The 27319-nt window shown below is 39.9% G+C and overlaps 1 protein-coding gene across 1 annotated transcript in view; it reads right to left on the reverse strand.

Annotated features, from left to right (window-relative positions):
- Nucleotides 1-5028: 5028 nt before the first annotated feature.
- auts2a (activator of transcription and developmental regulator AUTS2 a) overlaps nucleotides 5029-27319 on the reverse strand; it is a 1288356-nt gene continuing 1266065 nt past the window's right edge. The window contains 5 exon segments of the mRNA XM_039756996.1: nucleotides 5029-8879; nucleotides 13715-13937; nucleotides 14757-14840; nucleotides 16082-16159; nucleotides 21209-21350. Of these exon segments, the coding sequence (XP_039612930.1) occupies nucleotides 7631-8879; nucleotides 13715-13937; nucleotides 14757-14840; nucleotides 16082-16159; nucleotides 21209-21350 (1776 nt within the window). The 3' untranslated portion in view covers nucleotides 5029-7630.

Consider the following 27319-nt stretch of genomic DNA (forward strand, 5'->3'; position numbering starts at 1 on the left):
GCACATGGCTTGAATTTTAATTCTGGTTTAACTTAGTCTACAGACAAGTGGCACATTGTCATAGTCAAATAAGAATTCATGGTCCACATCCGTGAAGACACAATTATGGCCAAGGTATTTGCTTGTCACGGTCATCCAGTTTACTTGGCTTGGAGAAACGATGTCCAAAGGCCAAATGGCCTGTTAATTCCACTGGTCAGTATTGGTCAGTTCTTGGTCAGCATACACAACTTAAAATAGTTAAAATGAGAGGAAATACTTTATTTTTCTAACAATATGAACTCTAAGTTCAAAATGACATGTAATGCTTAATGTTTGTGCGTTTCATTGGAAGAACATATTTCTATACTCATAAAGCAATAAAATGCCCATTTGTCCAGCGTCCACAAGAGGGTGGGAATGTCTGATGAACAAAGCAAGTGGCTGGTGTAACACAGTAAGCTGTGAGGCGTATGTTCATGCATCAGGTCGTCAAGTGTCCACAACGGGATGGAATGTTTGAAGATGAAAGGTGACAAGAAGTGCAAAGAAAGAGGGTTGTAAGGCATATCAGGTGAACAGAGGTTCGCAAATACACAATGTGATCGAAACCGATAGACTTACCGTTGTATCATTAAGTGTGTCATACTAAACAAGCATGTTGCTATGCTAGTTATATAACATATTACACAAAATAAAATCTTCTTAAACCATATTTGTTCTGCCAGAAGGCGAGAAGAGGACCAAGAGATGAAACATTTTTCAAATCAGAAACAAGTCGAAACTGTAAAGACCAAATCCTAAACCACCAAAGCTTAATCGTAAACCACAAATTAAAGTCAGGGAGAGAAATGGTTGAATTGGACACCAAAAAGTAGAGAAAGAATCCATGTTTAGTATGGTGGAGTTTTTATCCCAATCACAGATGCTGAATTAATCTTTTCACGGGTTGTAAAAGGTTCTGCTGATGATGCAGACGTGGTGTTACACGATGTAACTTAAATGGTAACTGGGAGCCAACTGCCGGTAATGGGAATAATAATCTGGAGGTGCCCAATTGATAAACATAATAATGCCTCGACACTGTGAATAATCCAAGAAATATGCAACTGTGAAGAACCCACACAGAATGTTCTACAGAAAAAGTGACCCACATTCCCATCTCTATATATAATCTTCATTTCGATCTTGATCTTTGTTTGTCCGGGAATGAATTAGAAGAAGACGCACTAGATGGCAGTAGAGAGACAGTTAAAACATAGGCATTGCATTAAGAATCTCCTCCAGGCTTATACTACTGAAGACTGTAGTACGCCAGTCACACCTCAAAATACAGACATTCAAACTAAACAAATTGTTGTGCTTTAAATTAACTAAAGCGATCTTCATTTAGATCTTGATCTTTGTTTGTCCGTGAATTCCACGCATGCGTAGACCACATTCCAGTTTAGTACGTTGTTGTTACTCATGGATGTCAACAATGTGCCAGAATAACGAAAAGGATGGTGGACAGTGTTACGCTGGTTAGCTCCTGAGGCCTGGTTAGAGAATGAGGTTGCCGAAGATAAAAGTTATGTGCCTCCGTACATATGAATGAAAGAAAGACGGTGGGTAAAATGAATGACAACGTAACAGCACGTTCTGGAAATTATTATTGTTACGTTGTAGCCGGCGAGTGCTGTGCGTCTCACAGTTGTACCGTGGCTTGCTCACATGTCAGTGAAGTGATCCCTAATTATGCTTTAAAGAGCCTGGATACCTATGTGCCCCCCTTTTATAACCATTGCTCCGTGTATATTGCCTTACTGTTTGGATTGCCACAAAGCAACCTGTGAGATTAGAGAATGGTTGAGAAGAGATCATGAGAGGAAACAATAACGTCGTGAAAACGAGACGAACTGTGAATGGACAGAAGCAGAAATGCTCCTACATCACCACATAATTACGATCCGGACAGTGATTCCGAGTAGGCCGTTCCTATCGAATCAATATCCAAGGATTTTCTTTTGTAATTTTGTTTCCCTTATAAAAAATCATAATGTTGTGCGACGAATGGCCTAGTTCACGACTGGCAGCTGCGTTTAAACAGGAAGCCCTTCACAGACAACTTTAAAACGCGCAACGTAGTTGGGCGCACATGGCTAGTGTAATATATTACTCTAAAAAATATTTTAAAAAAAATTAATTCTCAAAGTGAACAATTCATAATGATACTAAAATAAATGGTAGCTAGTTACACAGATCAAATATGGTCAATGTATACAAGTCCCTTATGTATTCTGTATTACAATTTAATGACATTTGTTGAAACACAGATAGTTAACATTAAACATAAAAAAACGGATCAGCTGAAAGGGTCATAGTAGTCTATGAACCAAATTAAAGATGTTTGAAACTGGCATAACACACATAAGTTGCTAATTCTAAAGGCATACTTCCATGAAAAATATCAGTCTTTTGTGTACTTTTAATGCTTTTGTTTTGTAGTGGTTTTCAACTAATTGGTTTTCAGATATGGAAGGAGAGAAGTGAAATAAATGTGATTCATTGCTTGTTAACTAACAGGAAGTAGGTTTACCCATTGATGTGTCACTCTCAAATTTTGTTTAGTGAGCTAACCTGGAATAACTAATCACCATAAGGATGAAAAGCCAGACACATACATGGGGGGCAACATGCCAACTCCATATGGACTAAGAGACCCAAGAGACTGGATCCATGACACATTTTGGTTAAAAATAAATAAAGCTGGTTTTCTGCAGCTTATTTTCTCTTGAAGTCAAGACAATAACTTACATTTTAAAATCATGATCTGTCATTTTTATATTACATCTGACATAAAGTTCAATATTAAGCTAAGTAAATGTGATTATATGAATGCAACCTAAGTCTATATGTAAATGTATAACATAGCAAAAATAAAGTATTTATGACAGGAAAATGATTTCAAACACACATCTCAGTGATGTGCTGATTATTTTTCCCACAAGTACCTTATCAGTCCTTTAAATGATGCAGAGTGTATTTCTCCAATGGCCACGACGAAACAAAAGTTCTTTCCACATGCTGATGAATGGACGGTGCTACTTCCTCCTTGCAGTGAAGTTTTTGCTGTTGCTGTCCTTGCATTCCTCTGCAGTCTCGATTTTTCTTTGATTGAGTACACTGGTGGGTTCCGTTTTGAAAACTGAGTATGGGAAACAGCTGAATGATTGCGAGCAAAAGAACAGCTCAGTGCCCAAAGATACTCGGAGCATGCCAAGCAGAAGTACATCAAGCTATAGTTAGTAGTAGTCATATTATGAGGTGTGCAGAGTCCGGTGAAATTCTTATTTGCCAATCAGCTCTGAAGACGTCACCACACTCCAGTACCATGGTAAGCCATGATTAATAGCAAAGACATATCAGCTTACCTGATGTACTTCCTACTCCTGTGACTTACATTAATCAAGATAATCTGTCAAGATAACAGTCAAGAATTGAATTCATTTATTCCTCCCCCTTTTGCATTGGATTCAAGGCAGGAAGTACCCCTCTATCCATCACAGGGCACACTAAGGCCCAATCCACACTACTACATTTTTGTTTAAAAATGCATACATTAGCCTTCTCTCCATTTCTCTGCAATACCCAGCGTTTCCAACCCCCAAAAACAGAGAATTTTAAAAATGATCTCCAGAGCGTATACTTCTGAACCGCAGCCTCAGTGTCATGGTGTGGACAGGGGAAAATGCAGACTTTAATCCTGCTCTGATTTGCTTGGTCTTATTAAATTGTCCATCCCAGATTGGATCCTACTCATTATAATGTTTTTTTTTTTGCCTGACTGTTCACCCTTCATGGTAGAAAACCACATTCCATGTAGCGGGCACAGAACAGTTGCTTTCCATGCAGCTTGTTGTGTTGTGTTACCTGCATTCTAAGTTGTGTTTTGTATAATTTGAATGCTGCATAAATGTGCAAAAGGTAAATAATTTACCAGTCACTGGTGGTGTTACCACTCTTTCAAACCTTTTTCTGCTGCTGCACACATGCCCTGTGTAAGCAAACATCTATGTCATGTGCATTTTTGGTCATTTTTTTAGTGTGGATAGAGATAATTTTGTAAATGATGTGAAAATGTTAGTATGGACAGTGTCAGGGATGCCGGCCGGGACGCTGTGAGGGACCGGAAGAGGGTCAGAGCCCACCCTGGATCACATGGGGGCCGCCTTCCTGGTTGCTCTGGGGGCCACGGGTACAGGGCATGGAAGCTCCACCCTGTAGGGGCCCGTGGTCACCGCCAGGAGGCGCCCCAATGCCTTGGGGACCTGTTTCCCCAGCACTTCCGCCACACCAGGTTTTAGGATGATTTCCAAGATTTAGGATGCCACCCAGAGAGCTGCCGGGAGGACAGCCGGCACTTCCGCCACGCTGGGGCGTGGCCAGAGGAGGAATGCCGGGAACACCTGGGGCTCATCCGGGGACTGTTTAAAAGGGGCCGTCTCCATTCTTTCAGCGCTGGAGTCGGGTGGAAGCAGGACGAGGCAGAAGAGTGTGGAGGCGGCCCGAAGAGAAGGCATTGTGTGGCCAGGACTGTGTTTAGGGTTTGTGCACTTACTTGCACTGAGTGACCATATATTGTAAATAAAAACGTGTGGTGGTGAAAAACAACATGTCCGCCTGTCTGTGTCCGGGTCGGCTCCACAACAGAGATCATTTTGGAGGAACATAGTCCAAATCACAATGGGCCAATTTAGAGCTGCCCAACAACTTTAACTGCAAATCTAGGAAGTATGGAAGCAAAACAAAAAAAAACTCATATGATGTGTCCAGGAAATTCCAACCTGGTTGAAAACCCGGTCTAACACACATAGAAATGGCGCAAAGAAAACCAAACAGAAGTTCTCCATAACAACAGTGTGTTGTTATTGCCCCCAACCCAAAGATGGGAATCACACACATCTTCTTGAAACGCACCATCTTCATATTCCAGAAATATGAGAAGCATGTGAATCTGTGAATGTACAACTGCAGACACCAAAAACATGACAATGCAAGAGCATCCCATTTAGTTCACATTTTTTAATAACATGGCACAATTTACATAACACAAGGGTTTTCTTTAATGAGACACATGCTGAAGATTCAGAGTCGCTTCACTTTTTTTTTATACATATGATCTAGAAAGGACTTCATTTACGTACATGATAAACAGCAAAAAAGTTTTTTTTTGTTAACAATCTCTTTGCAATACTCAGAACTAACACTACTCTTTCCAGTGTACATTTTTGTTCATTATTAAAAAAGAAAAACACTGCACAACATCTGGATTTCACAAAGTTTGAAGCGCACAACTAAACCTTCAGATGACTACTAAAATAGATCTCTGCTCCTTAGAAACAAACGGTCTGCTGCCATTAAGCTCTGTTCTTCTTCTTTAGATACGACAACTTAAAGATAGCACTTTGATACACTATGAGACCAACAAAACTAATTGATTTTCATACATATACTGTACTTTACAATTCTTCAGAGATTTTTCAAGGTTCTTTAAATTCATATTCTCCCCAGAAGGACGAACAGCAAATTTTGAAAAACAGGTCAATGGTGTAAGCTTTAGTGTCTTTTTGCCTGAAACAAGAAAGCTTGCAGATTGTCAAATTAAGCATTTTCTCAGAGATTAAAATTTAAAAAACAAATTGTATGGAAGTGTAATTGCAGTTCCATGCGTGTCCTGTGCTACACCACGGTCATATCAGTGAACTTTTCAGTAGTGTTTTGAACTCCAGATTGCTGCAAACCAGCTTAGGTAATGAACGGACAGTCCTTATTTTTATTACGGCATGTAAATTATAACACACTAGACTTCTCTGTACTGTAAAAAGTATTCACGTCAGCTCATGCTCATGTGAGGAACAGGATCTGGCTATTACAAAATCTCTCCAATTCTTACAATTTCACCACCCAGCGTGACCATCACAATAACAAGAATGCAACCCAGATGAGTTCGTGTTGCACTCCCAGATTCCCACCGGCTGCAGCCAAGTGGGAGTGATGAAGTTGACCGCAAACAACCAAAACTTCACCAATGCCTTATGAAACTCCATCAATAGGGATTGCTATGCCAACATTTATTCCCCAAACCATTCGTCAACTTCTGATTTTTAGGACGAAGGACATTAGGAGAGAGGTTCAAATGCACACAAAGGCACACAGCCATCACAGCAATGATGGCAGGAAAACACAAACTAGGAGCATGAGCAAAACAAAATACCAGAAAGGGTGTTAACCATTTAAACCTTAGGGATATTATGGCATGTTCAGGAAATTTAAAAGGTAATTCCAGAACAAAGATGGCCCCAATTGCGCAAAAACCTACTGAACACAAAGACCCCTTCTGTGTATAGTTTTTGGCACCAGTACCCTCACCCTCAGCAAAAATTGCATTTCACCAGACGTACCCAAAATGCAAAGCAACTTGAATGGGGTAAAATATTACATGAAGGTTGAAATATATGTACGTAGAGGTCTTAAGAGTAAAAAGGAAGAAATACTCATTTACAATCTGTTCTCACCTGATCCAGTTTAGGATTGAGGGAGCGGGCATCACTGGATGAGACACAACTTTGGCCAGGTTGCCAGTTCATTAGTGAGTGCTCTCACAAACACACCCACAGTCACTCACATCAGACCAGTTCAGAGTCGCCAGTTATACATGGGAGGTAACCAGAGAAAACACATGCAGGCACAGGGAGAATGTGGGAACTCCATGCAGACTGTGAAAAGGCCAACAGTTTGAACTGAGTCACCCAAAGCTGTGAGGCAAAAGTTCTCATTACTGCGTCACCCTGAAAAACAATCTGTTAAAGTTAATTTTAAACTGCAAAGTAAAACACAATATTTAGGTAGATGAACAGCTTTCTTGTTATATTTCAGCATGGGGTTTTGTTTCTTTCATATATATTCAGTCATATTCATCTTGTATGAAGGTTTCTGGAGAGAATATGAGGTAGTGGGGGGCTGACGAGGTTTGTGTGCTGTGGCTTGTTTGCTGAACAGTCTCCTTTAAAGAAATGAAGGCTTCTACTGGAATAAAAGCCAAAATGTTCATTGCATAGTTGAAGGGAATAACCTGTGAAACGACGGACCTAACACAGCAGAACACTGTGTCAATGGTTAATTAAATTTAAAAAAAAAAATAAACAGCACAGTTAAAGGAGTTTCCAACCTTCTTATTTCACTTAAGTCTATTTACATCTGTACAAAGTAAAGCTTTCGTCACACCCCTTAGCAGAATGTACATTACTGTTCCTCTGAGCCCAAGAAGCACGTCTTTTTTGTCTTTTTTTGTTTTTATACACTGTACAGGAATATGTACAAAGCCTGCCTTAACTGATGCCACTTTGCCAGCAGCTACATTTCCTAGCAGACACCGCAGTTTCCAGGGAGTCCTCTTTCTCATTGTCTTCTAAAACATTTTGCTTTCTTTACTTTAAAACAAGAGTCACAGACCAAAAAAAGGAGAGGAAAACTGGCAAAAAACATCTGTAAAATTTTAACATAAAATGTACAAAATAATACTTCAAAAGTTTTTAAACTGGTTGTATTACAGGATCATACCCAGTTTATATCGTACACCTGAAGGCCACCTTTTGAGTCCAGTCTCAATCTACCGGGCTTCAATGTCTTTGTGGGTATGCGATGGTGGCCTGTCCCTGATGTCTGTGGTCAAGGGTGTAGTCCTTCTTGGGGAAACCGGGCGGGCACCCAAAGTAGGGATGAGCGGAGGTGGAGCACTCAAAGCTGCGGTTGGGGGAGTCTTATTGAGAATGCCATTTTGGTGTGCTGAGGATGGGCTGACCCTTGGGTAGTGCATACTAGGGAGTCCAGGGGTCATAAGACCTGGGTGGGCTAAATGGGTATCTAAGGTGGCTGGGTGCATTGGGTGCAAGCGGGCATGCTCGTAATCTTCCCTGAGCATGTGCAGCCTCTCTCGTTCATCTAAGTGGCTGAGTCGCTCGTGCTCCCGACGGTGATCAATGGCAAGATGATGGTCTCTGTTGAAATCATGGGGCTCCCTATCTCGGTAGGAACGCTCGGTTTCATATAACCTTGGTGCTGTGAGGCGATGAAGGGGATCACTCCTTAACAAAAAATCTCTTGCCAGTGGATCTCTTCGGTGAATGTCGAGCCCCCTGTATGGGTCCCTAAGCGGATCTCTCAGAGGATCCCAGTGAAATGCTGGGTATGGAAACCTTTCAGCCCCAGCAATTGGGCTTATTCCCATAAATGGTGCAACCATGCGAGTTCTTTCAAGGCTGGCAATACTGTTCATTGGATGCACGCCAGCCATGCTCATTGCCACAGGCATAGAGGACATGGAAGAGGTGGGATGAATGCTGGTTGAAGACGTCAGCTGGGAATGATCAGGAGGCTTGTGAAGCTGGGGTCCTTCACTTGAGACCTCTTGATCTTCCTTGCGTTCCTCCTTTACTTTGACCTCACTGTTCTTCTTCTGATGGTCATACACCAGCTCGCCCTTTTTGTCAGACTCTCTATTCAAAGTGCTGCTTGGCCTTGAGTTGTCTATGGCTGTTGACCTGACATACGGCGATGCCACTCTGTTTGCTGGTTTGGCGTCATCCATCACTCGACACTCATGGAGTGAAACACTGTCCTTCTCAGGCAGGTGATTCTCTTTGAGCTTATGGTCGTCAGCAGTAGATTCTTTCCAAGAGTCACTGTGATCCCGGTCCCGTTCTCGTTCCCTGGCTTCTTTCAGCTTCTCCTTGTCACGGACCTCGCTGCTCATTTGATTTTTAGATGGCTCGTTAGAAGTGCGAGTGTGTCCCAATGAGTTTGTAGTATTCACTGGTGCAGGAGAGAGATGATTGTGATGTCTTTTTTCAACATTGTCCCTAAAGATTACAAAAGGATAAAAATTAGTGCATTTTGTGCATTAGTGTATTAGCTGGAAATGTAGTCATTAATCCATTTTTCAAACCCAGTTCTCATTGGCGGCAGCCAGCATTTACCCTGGACACAATGCATAAAACAGTACATACTGTATATATTTGTTGTAGGTGGCAGGTGGGATGGACGGACATCCCGACAAGGAATACAGAAAATACCTAACCCAGACAGGAGGCCCCAAGTGGACAGAAAGGCACACCGGCCAAGAGAGGCAAGGATGTCACACCCAGACAAGGCTTCCTTAATGGATGGAGGAACATCCCAGTCAGAACAGATGGTTCCTTACAGGGAGTAGAGAGATGTATTTCCTATTATGTGGGACTTAAGTGTGACCTAGAAGTACTTTCAATGGACAACAGGACTGGCACTAGAAGTATTCCCGGGTCCTCAATAAAAGAGACCGCTCGAGTTGGAGCTGGGAGAAAGATGAGCAACACTCACCTGGAGAAGGGCAGTGCGGTGAAGAGAGGAGAGGTGATTGGAAGAGAGATAACTGTGTTTTTTCACTTGTGAGGTATTGTAATAAAACAGCCATATATTTGAATCTGGGAATGACTTGGTGTATTCTGGTTGGGGCCCTGTATATATATATATATATATACTGTATATATACAACACCAATTCTAATGAATTTGGGATGTTGTATAAAACGTAAATAAAAACAGAATACAATGATTTGCAAATCCTTTTCAACCTATATTCAATTGAATGCACTATGAAGACAAGATATCTAATGTTCAATCTGATAAACTTTATTGTTATTTGCAAATCTTCACTCATTTTGAATTTGATGCCTGTAACACATTCCAATAAAGCTGGGACAGGGGCAGCAAAAAAATGGGAAAGTTTAGGAATGTTCAAAAAACACCCGTTTTGAACATTCCACAGGTGAACAGGTTAATTGGAAACAGGTGTTTGTCATGATTGGGTATAAAAGGAGCATCCACAAAAGGCTCAGTCGTTCACAAGCAAGGATGGGGCGAGGTTCACCTCTTTGTGAACAACTGCGTGGGCAAATAGTCCAGCAGTTTTAGAACGTTTCTCAACGTACAATTGCAAAGAATGTAGGGATTTCATCATCCACTGTCCATAATATCATCAAAAGATTCAGAGAATCTGGAGAAATCTTTGCACATAAGCGGCAAGGCCGAATACCAACACTGGATGCCGTGACCTTTCGATCCCTCAGGCGGCACTGCATTAAAAACCGACATCATTCTGTAAAGGATATTACCACGTGGGCTCAGGAATACTTCAGAAAACCATTGTCAGTTAACACAGTTCGTCGCTACGCCTACAAGTGCGAGTTAAAACTCTACCGTGCAAAGCGAAAGCCATATATCAACAACACCCAGAAACGCCACCGGCTTCTCTGGGCCCGAGCTCATCTGAGATGGACTGACGCAAACTGGAAAAGTGTGCTGTGGTCTGACGTGTCCACATTTCAAATTGTTTTTGGAAAACATGGATATCGTGTCCTCTGGGCCAATGAGGAAAAGGACCATCTGGATTGTTACCAGCGCAAAGTTCAAAAGCCAGCATCTGCGATGGTATGGGGGTATGTTTGTGCCCATGGCATGGGTAACTTGCACGTCTGTGAAGGCACCATTAATGCTGAAAGGTACATACAGGTTTTGGAGCAACACATGCTGCCATCCAAGCGACGTCTTTTTCAGGGACGTCCCTGCTTATTTCAGCAGGACAATGCAAAGCCACATTCTGCATGTGTTACAACAGCATGGCTTCGTAGTAAAAGAGTGCGGGTACTAGACTGGCCTGTCTGCAGGCCAGACCAGTCTCCCATTGAAAATGTGTGGTGCATTATGAAGCGCAAAATACGACAACGGAGACCCCGGACGTTTGAGCAACTGAAGTTGTACATCAAGCAAGAATGGGAAAGAATTCCACCTACACAGCTTCAACAATTAATGTCCTCAGTTCCCAAACACTTATTGAGTGTTGTTGAAAGGAAAGGTGATATAACACAGTGGTAAACATGCCCCTTTCCGAGCGTTTTTGGAACATGTTGTAGGCATCAAATTCAAAATGAGTGAAGATTTGCAAAACAGCAATAAAGTTTATCAGTTTGAACATTCGATATTTTGTCTTTGTAGTGTATTCAATTGAATATAGGTTGATTTGCAAAAGGATTTGCAAATTATTGTATTCTGTTTTTATTTACGTTTACACAACGTCCCAACTTAATTGGAATTGGGGTTGTATATATATATACAGTATATACTGTAAATAATTTTTTTTTTTTAAAGTCTGAATCACAATCTTATCATTATTAGGTGGTTACCTATCAGCAAACATCTGCCACGTCCTCTTACTTGAGAGAAGCAGCTCATATATATGTGATACATCAATCCATTATCCAACCCACTATATCCAAACTACAGGGTCACGGGGGTCTGCTGGAGCCAATCCCAGCCAACACAGGGTGCAAGGCAGAAAAAAAAACCCAGGGCAGGGTGCCAGCCCACCGCAAGATATGTGATACATTACCTTCCAAATAGTACAAAGAGTACAAGACATGTATTTCACCCTTATTGGGATTCGTCAGATGTACGCACTTTTGCATCACATACTGGGATCGAACTTCGGACATCAACACCTGAGGCAAAACCTCTGACTCTGCGCCATGGTGGCTGATTCGCTTATACACCTGACGAGCCTCAATAAGGACGAAACACGTGTCATGTGGAAGTGAAGGTCTGTGATACGGTTTGCATATTTGTAGCTGGAAGTCCACAAAGGGAGAAAATGACTCACATATGCCAAAGCTTTTGTCTCCTGTCAGGAATCATCATCAGAGGAAACTGATTAGATGTACAGGAATCCAAGGCAATATATAGCAAATAAGGAGGGTAGGGTAGGTGGATGTGGGTAGGGGGGATTAATGAGGTGGGATTCATTGGGTATTGGTCATAAAGTCTTTATATATATATGCAATATGCATATATTGTAACACCAGTTCAATCTCATACAGATCTGAGGAACAAATCTGATATTGTAATTAGTATCAACTACTATTTAGGAGGACATCTGACTTCTCAGTTGCTTCAAGACAATCAAATCTTTATTCCCAATGAAGAATAATGGAGATATAAGGAGATCTCCAGTCATAATTGTTACTGTCAAATGCATACCATTACTGCTGCAGATACACGGGCCCAGGAAATGAGAAATCTATGTTTTTTACGACACATTATAAAGCCTTAAGATGCCTGCCCTTCTCTACAGCCTGGCACCTTATATGCCTTCATTAGCACTTGAAGTTCTTGTTAATGATTCTTCTGTTATTATAATGGCACCCTGCGGTGGGTTGGCACCCTGTCCAGGATTGGTTCCTGCCTTGTGCCCTGTGTTGGCTGGGATTGGCTCCGGTAGACCCCCGTGACCCTGTATTCGGATTCAGCGGGTTAGAAAATGGATGGATGGATATAATGGCACCAAGTTTGAAACAGTGGAGCAGTGATTAAAGTTTCTCCCTCTTGGATCCAACATTCTACTTTTAAATTCTGAGCCTGGTCACTGTTGCTGTGACATGGATTTTTCTCTCACATCCCCAAAGACTTGCTTCTTATACTAATAACATGCTTATAATGTTCTCCTAGGTTATGTAATGAGATTACTTGTGAGTTTTATAATATATCTGAGCTCTGACTGGAGAAATACTTTATCAGTTAAAAGCAAATGGTAAAAGTTTGTGTAGGTTTACATGAAAGAATGAAAATGGCATTAAAGAAGAGGAGAGAAAATAATGCTGGCAGTATGCAGATGTGGAGATAAAGCATCACCTACAATTTAGTAGGGGGAAAATGAAGTCAATTTTTCATTGCAGCCCAGCTGCTATATAAAGCTATGATTAGGTTTTATGGCACTGTAATAACTGTTTTATTGTACCTCTTTTATATTAACACTCCATAAAGATTGTGCAAAGATGTTGAGCACATAGCTAGAGTACAATGCATTCTGGGTAATGAAAACAGAAGGGGTGACGAATTGGCTTTGCTGATATAGGCAGGTTAACATTTTCTGTTTTAAAGCTATCAAACAAGAAACCAAATGTTAATCTTCTTTGAAGAAATCATGTCAACAGTTTCTGTACAACTGTGCACAAAGGTGGTGACTTGTTAAACCAGCAAACCATAAAAGAGCGAATGTAAATTCACAAAGTAGTGAAAACAAAACCAGGAGTTGGATTTTTTTTTTAAAGTGGTAATTCTTAGAATATTGTGTGGTATCCTTATGAAAAGGTAAATCATTGTTTAATTTAAATTGCTCTATTTACAAGGCAGTAAACAAAGCAAACAATACGATACACAATAAAATAAATTAAGCAGGCTATAACAACCTACTTCTCCTAAATATGTTTTTATATTTATTAGAAGGTTGTCTCTTACTTACAACGTATTTTTTTGTACAGTGATCTTCATTGAGTGCAAGCACAGAGTGCTGTGAACAATTATCAGTTAAAATACAAGTACAGATTATACTAACTGGTACACATATAAAAGCAGATTTGCTAAATCACACAAAGGACAAGATGGAACTGATTAAACATAAATGGAAACAAACATCTGTCCATTAGTTAATTGATGAACTATGGCCAGTTGACAATCGTGAGATTAAAATTGTGCAAGCAAAAGTCAAGAGACAAGACAAGAGATGACACTCTTATTTCAAGTTAAATCTTTAAAACAACTCGGTTCATTCACCCTATGTGATCTTTCCACCATAAAGGCTATATATAGTATTACAATTAATTTCATACCTCTCTTTGTCTTCTTTACTAACAGAAGAGTCCCGCTTGTCAGCGTCACGGTCTCTATCGTGGGCCATGGTAGAGGAGCTGCGGTCTGGTTCCCCTGGTTTAAGCCAAGGTGGTGGGGTTGGAAATGATGGTGGGGTCCGATGAAGACGGTTCCATGGCTCATGAGTACTGCTGAAGTTCTGTGCACTGTGTCCATCTTTGTGGCCAAACACTGAGTTTGGTGCTAAAATAATGGTAGAGCAGAAGAGAAATTTGAATTTGTAGTCTTGGAAATGGTCCATAAACTTTCTGATTCTGATGATATATATTAAATTAAATTCAAAAGTACAAAGAAGACAAAAATGATAATAAATCAACAATTCTTTCCTTGCTAGGCTAACCTATCCAATTCACCTTGTAAATTCACTGTCTGTTACCAGTTTTTCTGTGCTTTAAATTCTGTTGTTCTTTATAGGTCACTTTTTAAAAAAATCACACAAGGTCAGATCACTTCTTAGAAATGCACACAAGCGTCACTACAGCACAACCAGTTATTGCCTAGGCCCCAGCACACTTCCATAAGCTCCCTAGTAATTCACAAAAGTAAAGATGTTAATGAGAAATGTGTTTGCCCAGACAGCTTAAAATAAAGTAAGCTATTAGGCCAAATGAAGTGGTCATGTTTTAGTTCTATTGATGTTCACTGCATGCATGAAAAATTACTGGTAAATGAGCGAGCCCATAAAAAAGTATAAAGCTGCTTATGCTGAATGCTCCTATCTCATCTTAGCTTGCAGGGGCTGCTCCACAGACGGAATGGCCAACATAACATGAACGTTGTGGAAGGAACACTGTTCAAATTGCACCCTGCTGGCACAGATGAGCAATAAAGACTCCAGAGCTCTGTGCCAATTACACTTTTTGCAACATGACCTTTGATTTCATAAATATTTTTATACAAGATCTTTACTACCACTGGTGTATTCTATAAAATGTGTCTGTGTTGAAAACATCTCCTGCACTACTAGATAAGTCTCACAAATGTAAGGGCAAAATTACTCACTAAGTGATGGGTTTCCCAGGCCACCAAAGGCAGAACTGCTTAATGTTCCCAAACCTCCAAAAGTATTTGGTCTAGTAAATGGCTCTGAAAGAAGAGGCACACATAAAGAATTTATTAACACCACACTGGCAAGCAGCTTTATGTGATTAACCGTATTAAGCTATGAGTAAGAAGTGAGTTGCTGTCTAATGTCCAGTGGCAGGACTGGTATAATAGACACAATAAAGAGGAAGGTGCTGAATGAGGCCTTATTGTCGGCAGTAACCAGTAGTACTACACCACAATGGACTGCCATGACACCAGCCCTGTTACCTTTAAAGCAACATTTGTGAGACACTTGGACTCTAGTCTGGTGTGGTACAAGGCCATGAGACCAGGAACAGGAAATTGTGTGCTGCACTTAAAAGCAAACAGCTGGAACACAGAGAACCCAGTGCAGTGGTCTGATGACGTCAGGGTTTAAATGTGGTAACCAGTGATCACGGATGCAGCTCCTCAGAAGTAACTCAAAAATGGACCATAAATGGGCACTTATGGGCGATTAAATGATGTGGGCAGAGATAGGAAAGAGAGAGGGGAGGGAAATGGAAGACAGAAGGGCACGAGAGCAATCCCACCTAGTTAGCTTAACAGTTACTTATGGTTTATAATGCCCAGGCTCTAGAGAGGCAGCAAGGGCTTATTCTGTTTCTCTTGATACTTTGTAATTTCTTCCCTTTTTTAATCCGTCTTTTTTGTTCAATCAACTACATTGATATTTCAGATTAATGTTAGGCTCTTTTCAGACTCCCATGTAGACCCTGCACCAGGGTAAGCTCTAGGGACTCCCTACCCTTTATCATAAACCACAGATAGACAACAATAAAAGTAAAACATAAACCTACTCTTTAGCTTCTCGCTTGAAGATTGCCACAGTTGCCACACTCATAGCATAGAGTTCATTGGCACAATAAAACATTGACAACTGACAAACAAAACCCAACTATGACACACGTTAAGACAATACATCCTGTACGTATGACAGCACAGCTATGACACCAAGATAGGATAAAGGAAACATACAATCTCAAATAGGTCCTTCTAAACATAATTCCACCATCATAAAAGCCCCTACTTGTGATGTTAATGATTATTTGGCGACAGAGATATGATACCAGAGAAGCTGTTACCCTAAAATATCTCAAATGCTGTGATGCTACCAACAGTTACACAGGACACAACAAGATAAGGTACAGCAGTGGCTTTCCCTGCTACTTTTTAACCATCATGACATGGAAACAAGCATTTTTACTACTACCAATACATTTCATTCTTTTCTGACTTACCTAAATGGGCTGCAGGGTTGAGGAAGTTGCTGGGGTGTGGTGGATGTCCAAAAGGTGGTCCAGATGGATGTGCAGCACCTGCCAAAGAGCAAATCAAAGAATGAGGAAAGAGTTAAAAAGGAGCATCTCTTGTTGAATTCTGTGACAGAGTGACTCAGCAGGGAGTCAGAAGGAATGAAAAATTTGTTTCTCCCTTCACAGGGCAACATAACTCCTAAAGCGTGAAATTAAAGCTCTACCAAGGCAGCCAATATCTACAAGGGCTTTGTGAACCAGGCCATCATAAATAATATAAGCAGGACATTTAAATGCGTGAATTGGAACGCATTAGAGATTTGGCACCCAGAAATCGCTACAATAGAGGGGTTGCAAAACAATTCATGTGCAGGAAATACAATTCTTTGCATCTTTTCTGGGTCACTGGCATGGGTAGCAAATATCCACTCACAAGCTGCAAAGGGGATTTAAATGCAAGGTCTTATTAGCACTTTAGTATGGCAGGCAGTCTCATGGAGAAGTTTCCAGCTCTAGTGAGACTCCTGCAATGTCAAAACTAATTAAACTCTCCTTGAAATACAAAAACCTGGATACATAACTGTCAATATTCTGTCTGCAAATAATTTGCCTGGGGTGTCAAAATAATTGTTTTTGCAAGGAAAGAGCTGTGCCATGACAATCCATATCCCTCTGGTACTGGGTGTCTAAAACCTGGAAATAAGTAAAATTAAAAAGACAACCAATCAGTACTGGGGCATAATTCTGAAAGAATGGCATCCAAAAAAAAAAAATAATCAAGTGTTACGTTATAGTCCATAGTGGTTATGGGTTACCAAACCATTTATTAAATAACCATGCCGGGACAAATTCTGACAAACAAAATAGCCTGATCACTTAGACATAAGCATAAGAGATAATTATCTGCCAGGTATGTGGCCAGTTTACAGTCAAATAAGGAGAAAAGATAAAGAGAAGAATAAACAAAATTAACCCCACACAATTTGTTGTCAGATATCTTGTTTAATGCTCAGTAAAGGTGCCCTCTCTAAATCAAGATTCCTTGGCAGTTTATTCCAGTCATCACCTGCCTTTTGCATGGTTCATTACTGTCCAAAACCCCATACTATCCACTTGTTACCCAACACCATTCTTCTGAGACATTAACTTTGTGCCCTTGCATCTGTCACAGGTTGGTGTCATTGATTTACATTTGACTGCAATAAACCTAATCTTATAGAAAGTAGAGTACAGTTGAGTTCAGGCCGTCCAACATATGCACAATCCATCTGAGTATGACCTTCAGATCTTCTCCTGTGCCAAACCAAGCTGTTCCATAGCCTTCTTAGTTCAGCTCACCGCAGTTATAAACAAGCCAAGGGAACGAGTAATGAAACCTGCTGCTCCCTTTATTTTGTTCTATTCTCCCTTCTACTCTTATCCCACAACCAGTGGGAGTCCCTATTTTACTGACAATATGCTTGTCAAATTTACATTATTAAACTTCAGCCTACCTTACTGTAGCCACATGGCCCATTATCACATCAAGTTATTGACTAGAACTAAATCTTCACAGCCTTATGTAAGGCCTATCATAACACTTGACAAAGTTGCATGATTCCAGCCTACTCCATTTTTCCATTTCCCAAACAATTTAATCCAAAATTGAGTTTAAAGAGATCTGGAATTCTACGCACAACAGGAACCAATCCCAGACAGGGTGCCAGTTCCTCCCACAACTCCATCAAGAGAGTGATTAGGCAGAGGTATGAACTCAGTCTCTTGAATTAGCTAACTTCAGTGCACAGCACTAAGAGTACATGTTAAGTGACCAAGGTGTGCTTGACTCATCAGGATGGGAGATAAAGGAAGGTTTCAACATTTTATTTTGGAAGTTTCTAAGTGAACTCTAATATTAAAGACATTTTAGAAGCATATTCATCTTCTTATGATCACACTGCAGTCTGGAGAAACATAAAGAGATAGAAAAACGAGACTCAGCAATACATTTTGTCACACTAATAGCCAAACCATCCAAACATCTCATATATTTCATTTCTAAATGTTCTCATGGACCTTGGCTGGCTATTTTCTTCTAGTGTTCTAAGACTCCTATAGTTGCAAAAAAACTTCCTGTTTGCACTTTTTTACTTCTTAATTTCCTTGGAAATATGTTGCACTATTTATCTGAAAATATTACACCGCCAACTTCACAATGAAAGAGACATTCATTACCCACCAGGCTACAGTGTCAACCTGCAAAAGTTACAAGTGGCCTTTGGGTGCCTTTTACTTTTCATATCTCTTTCCTATTGAGTCATTAATTCCTTGGAGTGTTAGTATAACAAACAAGATAAGAATAATTGTCTTATCTCCACAGAGGAATTGTTGAAATTGTTCAAATTCACATGCTGTTTATTATCAAGGCTGTAGACAAACACCAGGAAAAAAGTTAATATTTAACATTTATTTCTTTAACTTCCCTATCACAAGATGCCCTTGCATAATCATCAGAGGGCTAGTAATCAGCTTCTTATCATTTGGTAAACAACTACTTGAGATCTAAGAGCTCTTTCTTTGTCTCAAAAAAAAGTGCAACTTTTAACTGAAGGACTTCTACTAAAATCACCATCCACAAAATTAATGTTTGATAGCCACTGATACTAAGCAGGGCTGCAGGGCACCAGAATCAATCATAACACACACTGGAAACATGTAATGACTACATACCCAAAGAGAATAAGAGCATATTGTAAAGATCAATGACAAAGCAAACAGTTAAGGCAGTGTGTCTTTCATCTAAGAGAGGAAGGCTGAGACATCAGAGAAAACAAACATTCGAGAACCATAAAAAGCAGCCCTTTTGAGTCACAGCATCTCTGCCATGGCAGAGTCAGTAGATTACACCCGCTTTGGCCTTACAAACAAATATGAACACAGGGAGCAGACCCTCTTCCTAAACCTGTACTATTATTGGGTTTGAGACATCAGGACTTGTCAAAGATCATGCAGTGCTCCACCTTGCTAGATGTCCTATACACATTCAGTTGATTAGCATCAATTAAAACCTAGCTAAACAGCATGAAATAAAGAATAACTATTTTACAAAAAAGATTTGAGTGAGAAAAGTAAGTCAATGTTATTTCAAATTCAGTAATCAACCACCATTTACTATTTTTGTCCTCCTTGACATGTAGTACAAATTCAACAATGTTCCATATCAAAAAATGTGTATTTAGTTGAGCGGAGCAAAATCAATAAATTTCTTTCACTTACATAAAATCTGTTAAGAAATTCTCACCCTGCCAGGCTGCAGGTTTCCAAGCTTACATGATCCTGGCCAAAGATAGCTACTTCTATTCCATCTTAAGTTCACTTTTATAACAATGCTGGTAGGGTATTTGAGACTATGTGCTTACTTTTCATAGACAATGCTGTCTTCCCACTCCTAGGCGCATTATTCTCCTGATCTATAGCTTTAGTTTGATACCCACTATTTTTCCTGGAGTTCACCATCTTACCAAAGCCTGGCAGTTAACCAGCTGTCAATATTGGTTTTCTTACGTGTTAAATTGCAAGAAGAAAATTGAAAGCTGTTTGTAGGCAGAATATAAGAACTAACAAAATCTCCATACCTGTTGACATATCAGGTGAGCACCAAAGTTCTCTGGCCCCTATATTATAAGGCTCAGTGCCCCTACAATTGTACTACCACCTGTGTTTCATTGTTTATACCTGTTGAGGCTGTAAACTTGAGTCTAATATTCTCTTGATGCCAGGCACAAAAGCACACTTCACTGACGTTTCCATAAAGAAGGTACTTTCCCGTTGATAGGCCAGTTGCTGTATTGCTTTCTATTGCAGGTCTTCTTTATTCTGACCAGAAACGACTCTCCGAGTTCAAGTCATGTCTATGGGACAAATCACCTACTGTATATACTTGTGTTTTTTTCCCTACTGAATATTATTAGATGGCATGATTTTGGGATCAAACCCAACGTGCACATTTTCACTTTATCCAAAGGGGCTTCCTCCTCTGTTATAAAGATCATTAGGTTAAGCTGACTGGTAAATCCAAATTGAAGCAAAAGAGAGATTTGATGGACTGCTGCCCCATTCACAGAGCGTTCTTTCCTATGTATATAAATTATATTGATAAAAGAATATAGAAAATATACTATGATATGGCATGGCTCACAATATCATTTATCCCAAACCATTTCTCAGAATGGAGTGACGGGCACATTATAGCACATATTTCCACCCTTCTCTTTGTTGGAGAAAATCTTTTAATAACTTTTTAATATCTTGGTCTCTTAGACTCAAAAGGTTTTTCTAACTGTGTTAAATTAAGCAATTATTGTTTTAAGGAATGCAGCTGTATTTATCCTGTCCTTGAAAAGATGCCATATGACTACCAAAAATAATAAAGGCACTTTCTACTAACTTTTGTCCATCTGCTTTAAAGAATACATGCTCTTCTCTAGGAAGCAGCCTCTGACTGTGAGTCTCAGTAACAAGAATTTTGATAATTGATAATTTGCATGTTATCAGCTATATGCTAAAGATGCTCTTGTATATTCATATCTATAAAAGCTTTCTCCGAACAAAGAATTTTGAGCATCTCCATGATTACAGGGCAAGAAAACACATCTTGCTTGGTATGCTCCAATGGCGTCTTTGTTAAATAAATCTCTTTTATACTTACTTGTGTCCCGACAGCCTTTGCATTCGATCAGCAAAGTGAACCAAGGACCAAGACAAATTTGGGATCGAGACATTTTTCTCTGTCACCATGCACCTTAATATTTCTCATATCTTTTTTATTTATAGCTTGTGTATCATAACTCTCCTAAACTAGAATATGCCACACCCATGTTGAATGCCATAAAGCAGATTACCTGGGTACCCTTAGCATGCAATGGAAAATTTCAATTGTGCAGGATTTATAGTCCAGGAGCTAACCAAAAAACTTCTATTTGTAGACATCTCTCGCTCTCTTATTAAAAATACCCCTAAAAGTTTTATTTTGTTCCACCTCAGTTTTACCCCCATACACACGAGGCAATAAGTGGGGTATTTGTGCCATCCATCCCTTGAAAGATGATTTGTTGCAAATATGAAAATCATTACCTGTAGCAGTGAACAAAGTGGCAGGCCTGGCAAGTTCATGAGGATGCTGGATGGCTCCAAAAAGGCTTGGTCCTGGAAGGCGACTCAGAAACTCCGGCTTCAGACCAAAGTCCAGCTTGTGTGGGTCAGATTGCATCTGCTGCTGTAAGAGTAATGGACAGCTTGAAACACAATTTTCCAAGTATGAGTTAAATCTTCATACAGATAAACAGGCAATGTAATAACAACTAGCATATACAGTAGCTCAAAAATAAGGAATCATATGTGGTCTTTGGAGTGCCTATATAATCAGCATGCATTTTAAATTCTTGTCACCACCCATTTTGTGAAGATTTTTTCCAGTTTGTGATTGTGAGGAACTACAGCCTATTTGCAGAAGGTAGAAACAAACCATGGAAAGGATGCAGTGCACAACAGGGCACTTAGAAAATCCCATACTCCCTCACAGGCAGGCAGATTTCTTCAGAGTAACCGGTTAACCTAGCAACATGTGTTGGAACTGTGGAAGACAAATGAAATCCCTAATGGAAACCCACACAGACGTGGAAAGAACATGCATACTGCAAAAAAAGGTAGCCAAGCGTGACAATGAAGCAGGATCCAAAGGTAGTAAGATTGCAGTACTACCTGATGTACCACAGCGTTAGCAGCGTCCTTCAGTCCCTTAACTCACTGCCTTTACTTCTTACATCCTGGTTACTGCATGCTGGGTTGTGGGAGTTAAAGTGCACCTGCGTTAAAGCACATCTCTGTAGATGTGTAGGTGTGAATCAAGTGTTAGTGTCTTAGGGACCATCCACCCTACTTGATTTTCATTTAAAAATACAGACATTTGTCTCTGTTTTCACCTTTCATCCACATTTGACCAGCTTTTTCAATTCATGTAAACAAATACTCCCTAGAGCCAGTGTGGGTACGTGAAAATAAAGATTTCTCAAAATGCAAACTCAATTGCGCTCTGGTTGACTTGTGCTTATTATGTGGCTTTTCCCTGATTGGATCCTACTCACTACAACCTGATTGGTCAAACTTCATTGAAGAAAATCATGTTCTGATTTGCACAGAAGAACTGCGTTCTATGGCACTTGTTTTGTTGCCTTACCTGTATGCATCTAAATTGTATTTTGCGTGATTTTTAGAAATTGTGGTCAAGTGACTAGTCACACCACATGATAGAATTGCCAGTTGTATATGTGCTCAAACTGGACAAGCATGTTTGGTCCAATTGACATGCCACAATGTGAGTGCTCAGACTATACGTGTAAAATGCACACTCTTTGCTGCACAAAGAATTTTGAGAAATTTGATTGCAACATCAGAAAACCATCTTGTGAGACTACTCACACTACAAGGCAGCCGAAAGAAATTTCAGACATGACAGAACCTCTTCGGAATGTGCGACAGCCCAACCAATCATGAGATGTACTCGGATATTACAAGCACTCCCATAATGCATGTGAAACAATGGTTAATGAAACTACAATTCAGCACGACTCAGAAAATCAGTCAGTGACTGCAAATTGGGCTTAAAATTGTGCCAGAATCGCAGAGAATACACCTGGTTAAAGCAATTTATGCTATGTCCACAATAATATCATATACATTGTCGATCGGCCATTAATAAATTTGTAAATGATATAAAAATGCTGGAGTGGATGGAGATGGTTTTCATTTAAACACATAGTGTGGATGTAGTCTTTCATTAATGAGCTATAATGTCCAAGATCTTAAGAATTGAAGGGATCCAATGTTCCATTCTCATTTTATTCAGTGAGAAAGTATAAATGACACAGCAGCACATCAGGTAGTGTCTTATATAACCTGTTGCTTAATTAGGTTTGTCTCTATCCTAATTTTGAAAAACCAATACATTAACTAACAAGAATTTCAGAAGAGAGGTGTCTTTATTCACATTTGCACTTGAGTCTATTTAATGCAAAATCCACTCAGCTGAAGAAAATTAAAAATTACTAATAAACTTGCAGGAATTAACATTTATAAACAGCTTTGTTAAGCCACACATTTATTTGTGGTTGCTCTTAAATTTAGACATCAGGTGCAGATACAAGAAATAACAATTAAGATTAAAAATGGAGTCTAATTATAATCATCAACAGAATGACAAACCCTGAAAACCAGCAGCCCATTGATGTGACTTCCACTGACTAAGCTGCATAGTCCTGTCTGAATGCTTGGACCTGACTCTGTCAATTTGGGCTCAATCCTTTATGTTCCTTGTCCTTAGCCCTATTTCTGTTTACCTGTCCGGTTTTGGCCACCTTTGGTATTCCTATCGTTCTCAGTCAATAATCCTCTCATTTTGTTCCACCCAAACCAGAAACATTTTCCAAACGTTCAATAAAACAATGCCATAAAACAATTTAAAGATTGCATCTCAATGATCCACTGTTGCCAGCAAAATGAAAAACCACTACAAACTTAATTTCATGTGCCCTTTCAGCATTTACGTGATATAAGATTTTGTGTTTATTCAGCTATCAACTGAAAAACTATATCAGTTCAGATATCAGCCAGTTGTATTCACAAGGCCATTTTCACGATAACATACCATTCTTTGGGACGCGGTGTTCTCACAGCATTAAATGCATTCCTTTTGCCAGTCTAGCCAAAGGTAAATGCTACATCCCACACACCTTAATGGCATGCTCACCACTGCATCCTAAGCTCTAATCAACATGTATGCTCTTGTGATTTTAGGAAATTGATATTTTGCAGTCAAGCAGAATGCTCCAGAATTAATAATAATCGTACATTTTATTTACAGTAGCACTTTTCCCATGCTGAAACTGCTGCACTGAAATTCAAAAAGTACACCAGACCACATACACTACTGGTACAAATAATATATGCAAAAATACCAAATAAAAATAAATACAGAAAATATAAAACATTGGAATAGAATAAACAACACTAAACAAGAATAAAATACACAAATACAAACACTACAAGAAAACTCTGTACAAGTAAAATAATTTACTGAGCTGTTCATGAGTGTCAATGCTCTTCCATGACTAATCAAGACACATCTCTGTTACCAGGAATCCTGCATGATGTTTCTCACATGCTATCAAGTTTAGAACCAGAGAAGGCTTTGACATTTTCAGACATCACATCCACAATCCACCAGCACATGTTTTTGAACTTCAGCATCTCCATCATGTACATTAGCTTTTTTTACATTAGGTGGCTTTTTGTTTCTGCAGTTATATTTTGGAATAAAAGCACAATTGTTGTGTTAGATTTGTACCTTCTGTGAAAATATTTCCTTTGATATTTGGACTTCAGGCTTCATACATTATATAGTTTATGCCTACATTTTGTCATCTACTACTAGAATATAAAAAACATTTCTGTTTTAACAATGTGTTTACACAGATTACTGTAGAAACGGAACAGACATGAAATGCGTGTGTTCCAAACAACGATCTATTATTTCCACTCTAAAACTCCACTTCACTTCCAGAAAATCAATCAAGGCATGAGCTGGGAGAAGTTTGTGCACGTTCTAAGTCGGTGGGGGGATGGAATAACCGGTTGCTTGCAGCCTGATTTTTATCAGCACATTTAGATGACAAAAGACGCTGGTGGAGAGCTTTGAACGATTTGCAGAAGCGATTTAAGGTGGGACGGAATTACGAGTTTTTTCGTAGGCTCTGGTAATTCTAGTGTTAAAGAGATAGTGTCTAATAGCAATTGTTTAGCACCATAGGTTGCTACTTCATTGACTATGCAGGGGGCCTCCTTTCATTTGTTTACAGCACTATGTCAAGTATTGTTCTGCTAATATTCAGTAAACGTAAGTGACAAACACAGCTACATCTGCTAACTGTTCTGATCGACACTCTGAAATGAATGAGGCCCACTTAGTAGCCCCAATAAAGAACAAATTGCACTGTTGATCCAACCAGTGGGATTGCTCTTTCTCTTTACAAGACCGTCACTACTATAGTAGACACATTTGACTAATACAGTTACTGCTACATCCAGGGTTGTGTATGCAGACTGTGGCCATGACAATACCCAATAGCTTTTCAATTTTCAGTTTCTGTATAATTACATTTGTAATAAAACTTAAATTTCCTCTTCCACCTTTCAAGCTAATGATTGTTGCACAATAAGATCCTGCTGTGTTCATATACCAATATAAACTAGACTCTGATGAAAATGTGCAGCCAGATGCAAGGACTCATACTGTAATTCTTAAATGATGTTAAGAGATGTAACTGGAACACTTACACAATGATATTTACATACAGTAGCAACATATTATACAAAATATGTCTAGTGCATGCCTTTCCATGCATAACGCTGTAGTTCTTAAAATTCTGACCCTCTAACAATTCATAAAACAACCCTGAGTTATGCATAGTTATCTCAATAAAGCAAAATCTGCTTGAGTGATTGTGCTGAATACCAAGGGCTTTTATCAGTTTCCAGTACTAATGACTGCAAAATGGTCATTTTTGAATTTTGATCAATTCTGTATTGTGTTTATGAACTCAATGATTCAGTTTGGTTATACTGTTTGTGGACTAACATCCTGACACACAGAGGAGAGAGAAGGGTTAGGAGCACAGGCTGATACAGCACATTGCCGCACCCACCACATGACGAGCCAACTCTGCATCCCAGATTGGGACCCAAGTGTAGCCATGCAATGGGTGACACCTCAGCACCACACTAGTTCAGATAGAATGGAACCAGTGTGAGTTTTTTTATGGTGCCACCAACCCCCAGGTTTTTCCCTGCAGTTTGGAGGGCCTACATGCAGGGCTGGATGCAGATTAACGTCATACCCAGGACAGACCAATTGCAGGTTAAGGGTGAGAACTCTTAAAATTAAAAAAGGTTAAAATGCATTTCCACGCTGGTCAGGAAAGAAGGTATGAAATATAATGTCTTTAATTTTTTTTCCTTTTCAGTGTGGGATAACTTTTCAATGTTGGAATTTTGACCTACTCACAATAATTTTTACTTTATTTAGCAGGATCAGTACTATCCCAGCTACAGGGGATGCACAAACCAGTGTGTTTCTTCATGCTGGTCCCAAGCCCGGATAAATGGGGAGGGTTATGTAAGGAAGGGCGTCTGGTGTAAAATTTTGTCAAATCAATATGTGGACAACAATACAAATTTCCATACCGGATCGGTCAAGCCCCAGGTTAACGACGACTGCCACCAGTACTGTTAGCCAAAAGGGTGCTGGTGGAATTTGGGCTACTGTTGGCCAAAGTCGAAGAAGTCGAAGAAGGAGAAGAAGGGGGGGGGGATGGGGATTGGCATGTCCAGAGGAAGGAGGAGAGGAGGAAAGTAAAGAGAGTGGAACTGAGGGTAGGAACTTTGAATGTTGGCAGTATGACTGGTAAGGGGAGAGAGTTAGCAGATATGATGGTGAGAAGGAAGGTTGATATATTGTTCATGCAAGAGACTAAATGGAAGGGGAGTAAGGACAGGTGGATTGGAGATGGATTCAAATTGTTCTATCATGGTGTGGATAGTAGGAGAAATGGGGTAGGGGTTAGTCTGAAGTAACAGTATATTAAGGGTGTTTTGGAGGTGAAAAGTTTGTCAGGCAGAGTAATGATTATGAAGCTGGAAATTGGAGGTGTGATGATGAATGTTGTTAGTGCATATGCCCTGCAAGTTGGGTTTGCGATGAATGAGAAAGAAGATTTTTGGAGTGATTTGGATGAAGTGATGAACAGTGTACCCAAGGGACAGAAAGTGGTGATTGGAGCGGATTTCAATGGGCATGTTGGTGAAGGGAACAGTGGAGACGAGGAGGTGATGGGTAGGTATGGTGTCAAGGAGAGGAATGAAGAAGGTCAGAGGATAGTGGATTTTGCCAAAAGGATGGACATGGCTGTGGTGAATATGTATTTTAAGAAGAGGGAGGAACATAGGGTTACATACAAGAGTGGAGGAAGATGTACACAGGTAGATTACATCCTATGCAGAAGAGCTGATCTGAAGGAGATTGTAGACTGCAAAGTGGTGGCAGGGGAAAGTGTAGTTAAGCAGCATAGGATGGTGGTCTGTAGGATGACATTGGAGATCAAGAAGAGGAGGACAGTGAGGGCAGAGCCAAGG

Source organism: Polypterus senegalus, chromosome 6 (assembly GCF_016835505.1).
Source record: "Polypterus senegalus isolate Bchr_013 chromosome 6, ASM1683550v1, whole genome shotgun sequence".
In the NCBI taxonomy this organism is placed as follows: domain Eukaryota; kingdom Metazoa; phylum Chordata; class Cladistia; order Polypteriformes; family Polypteridae; genus Polypterus; species Polypterus senegalus.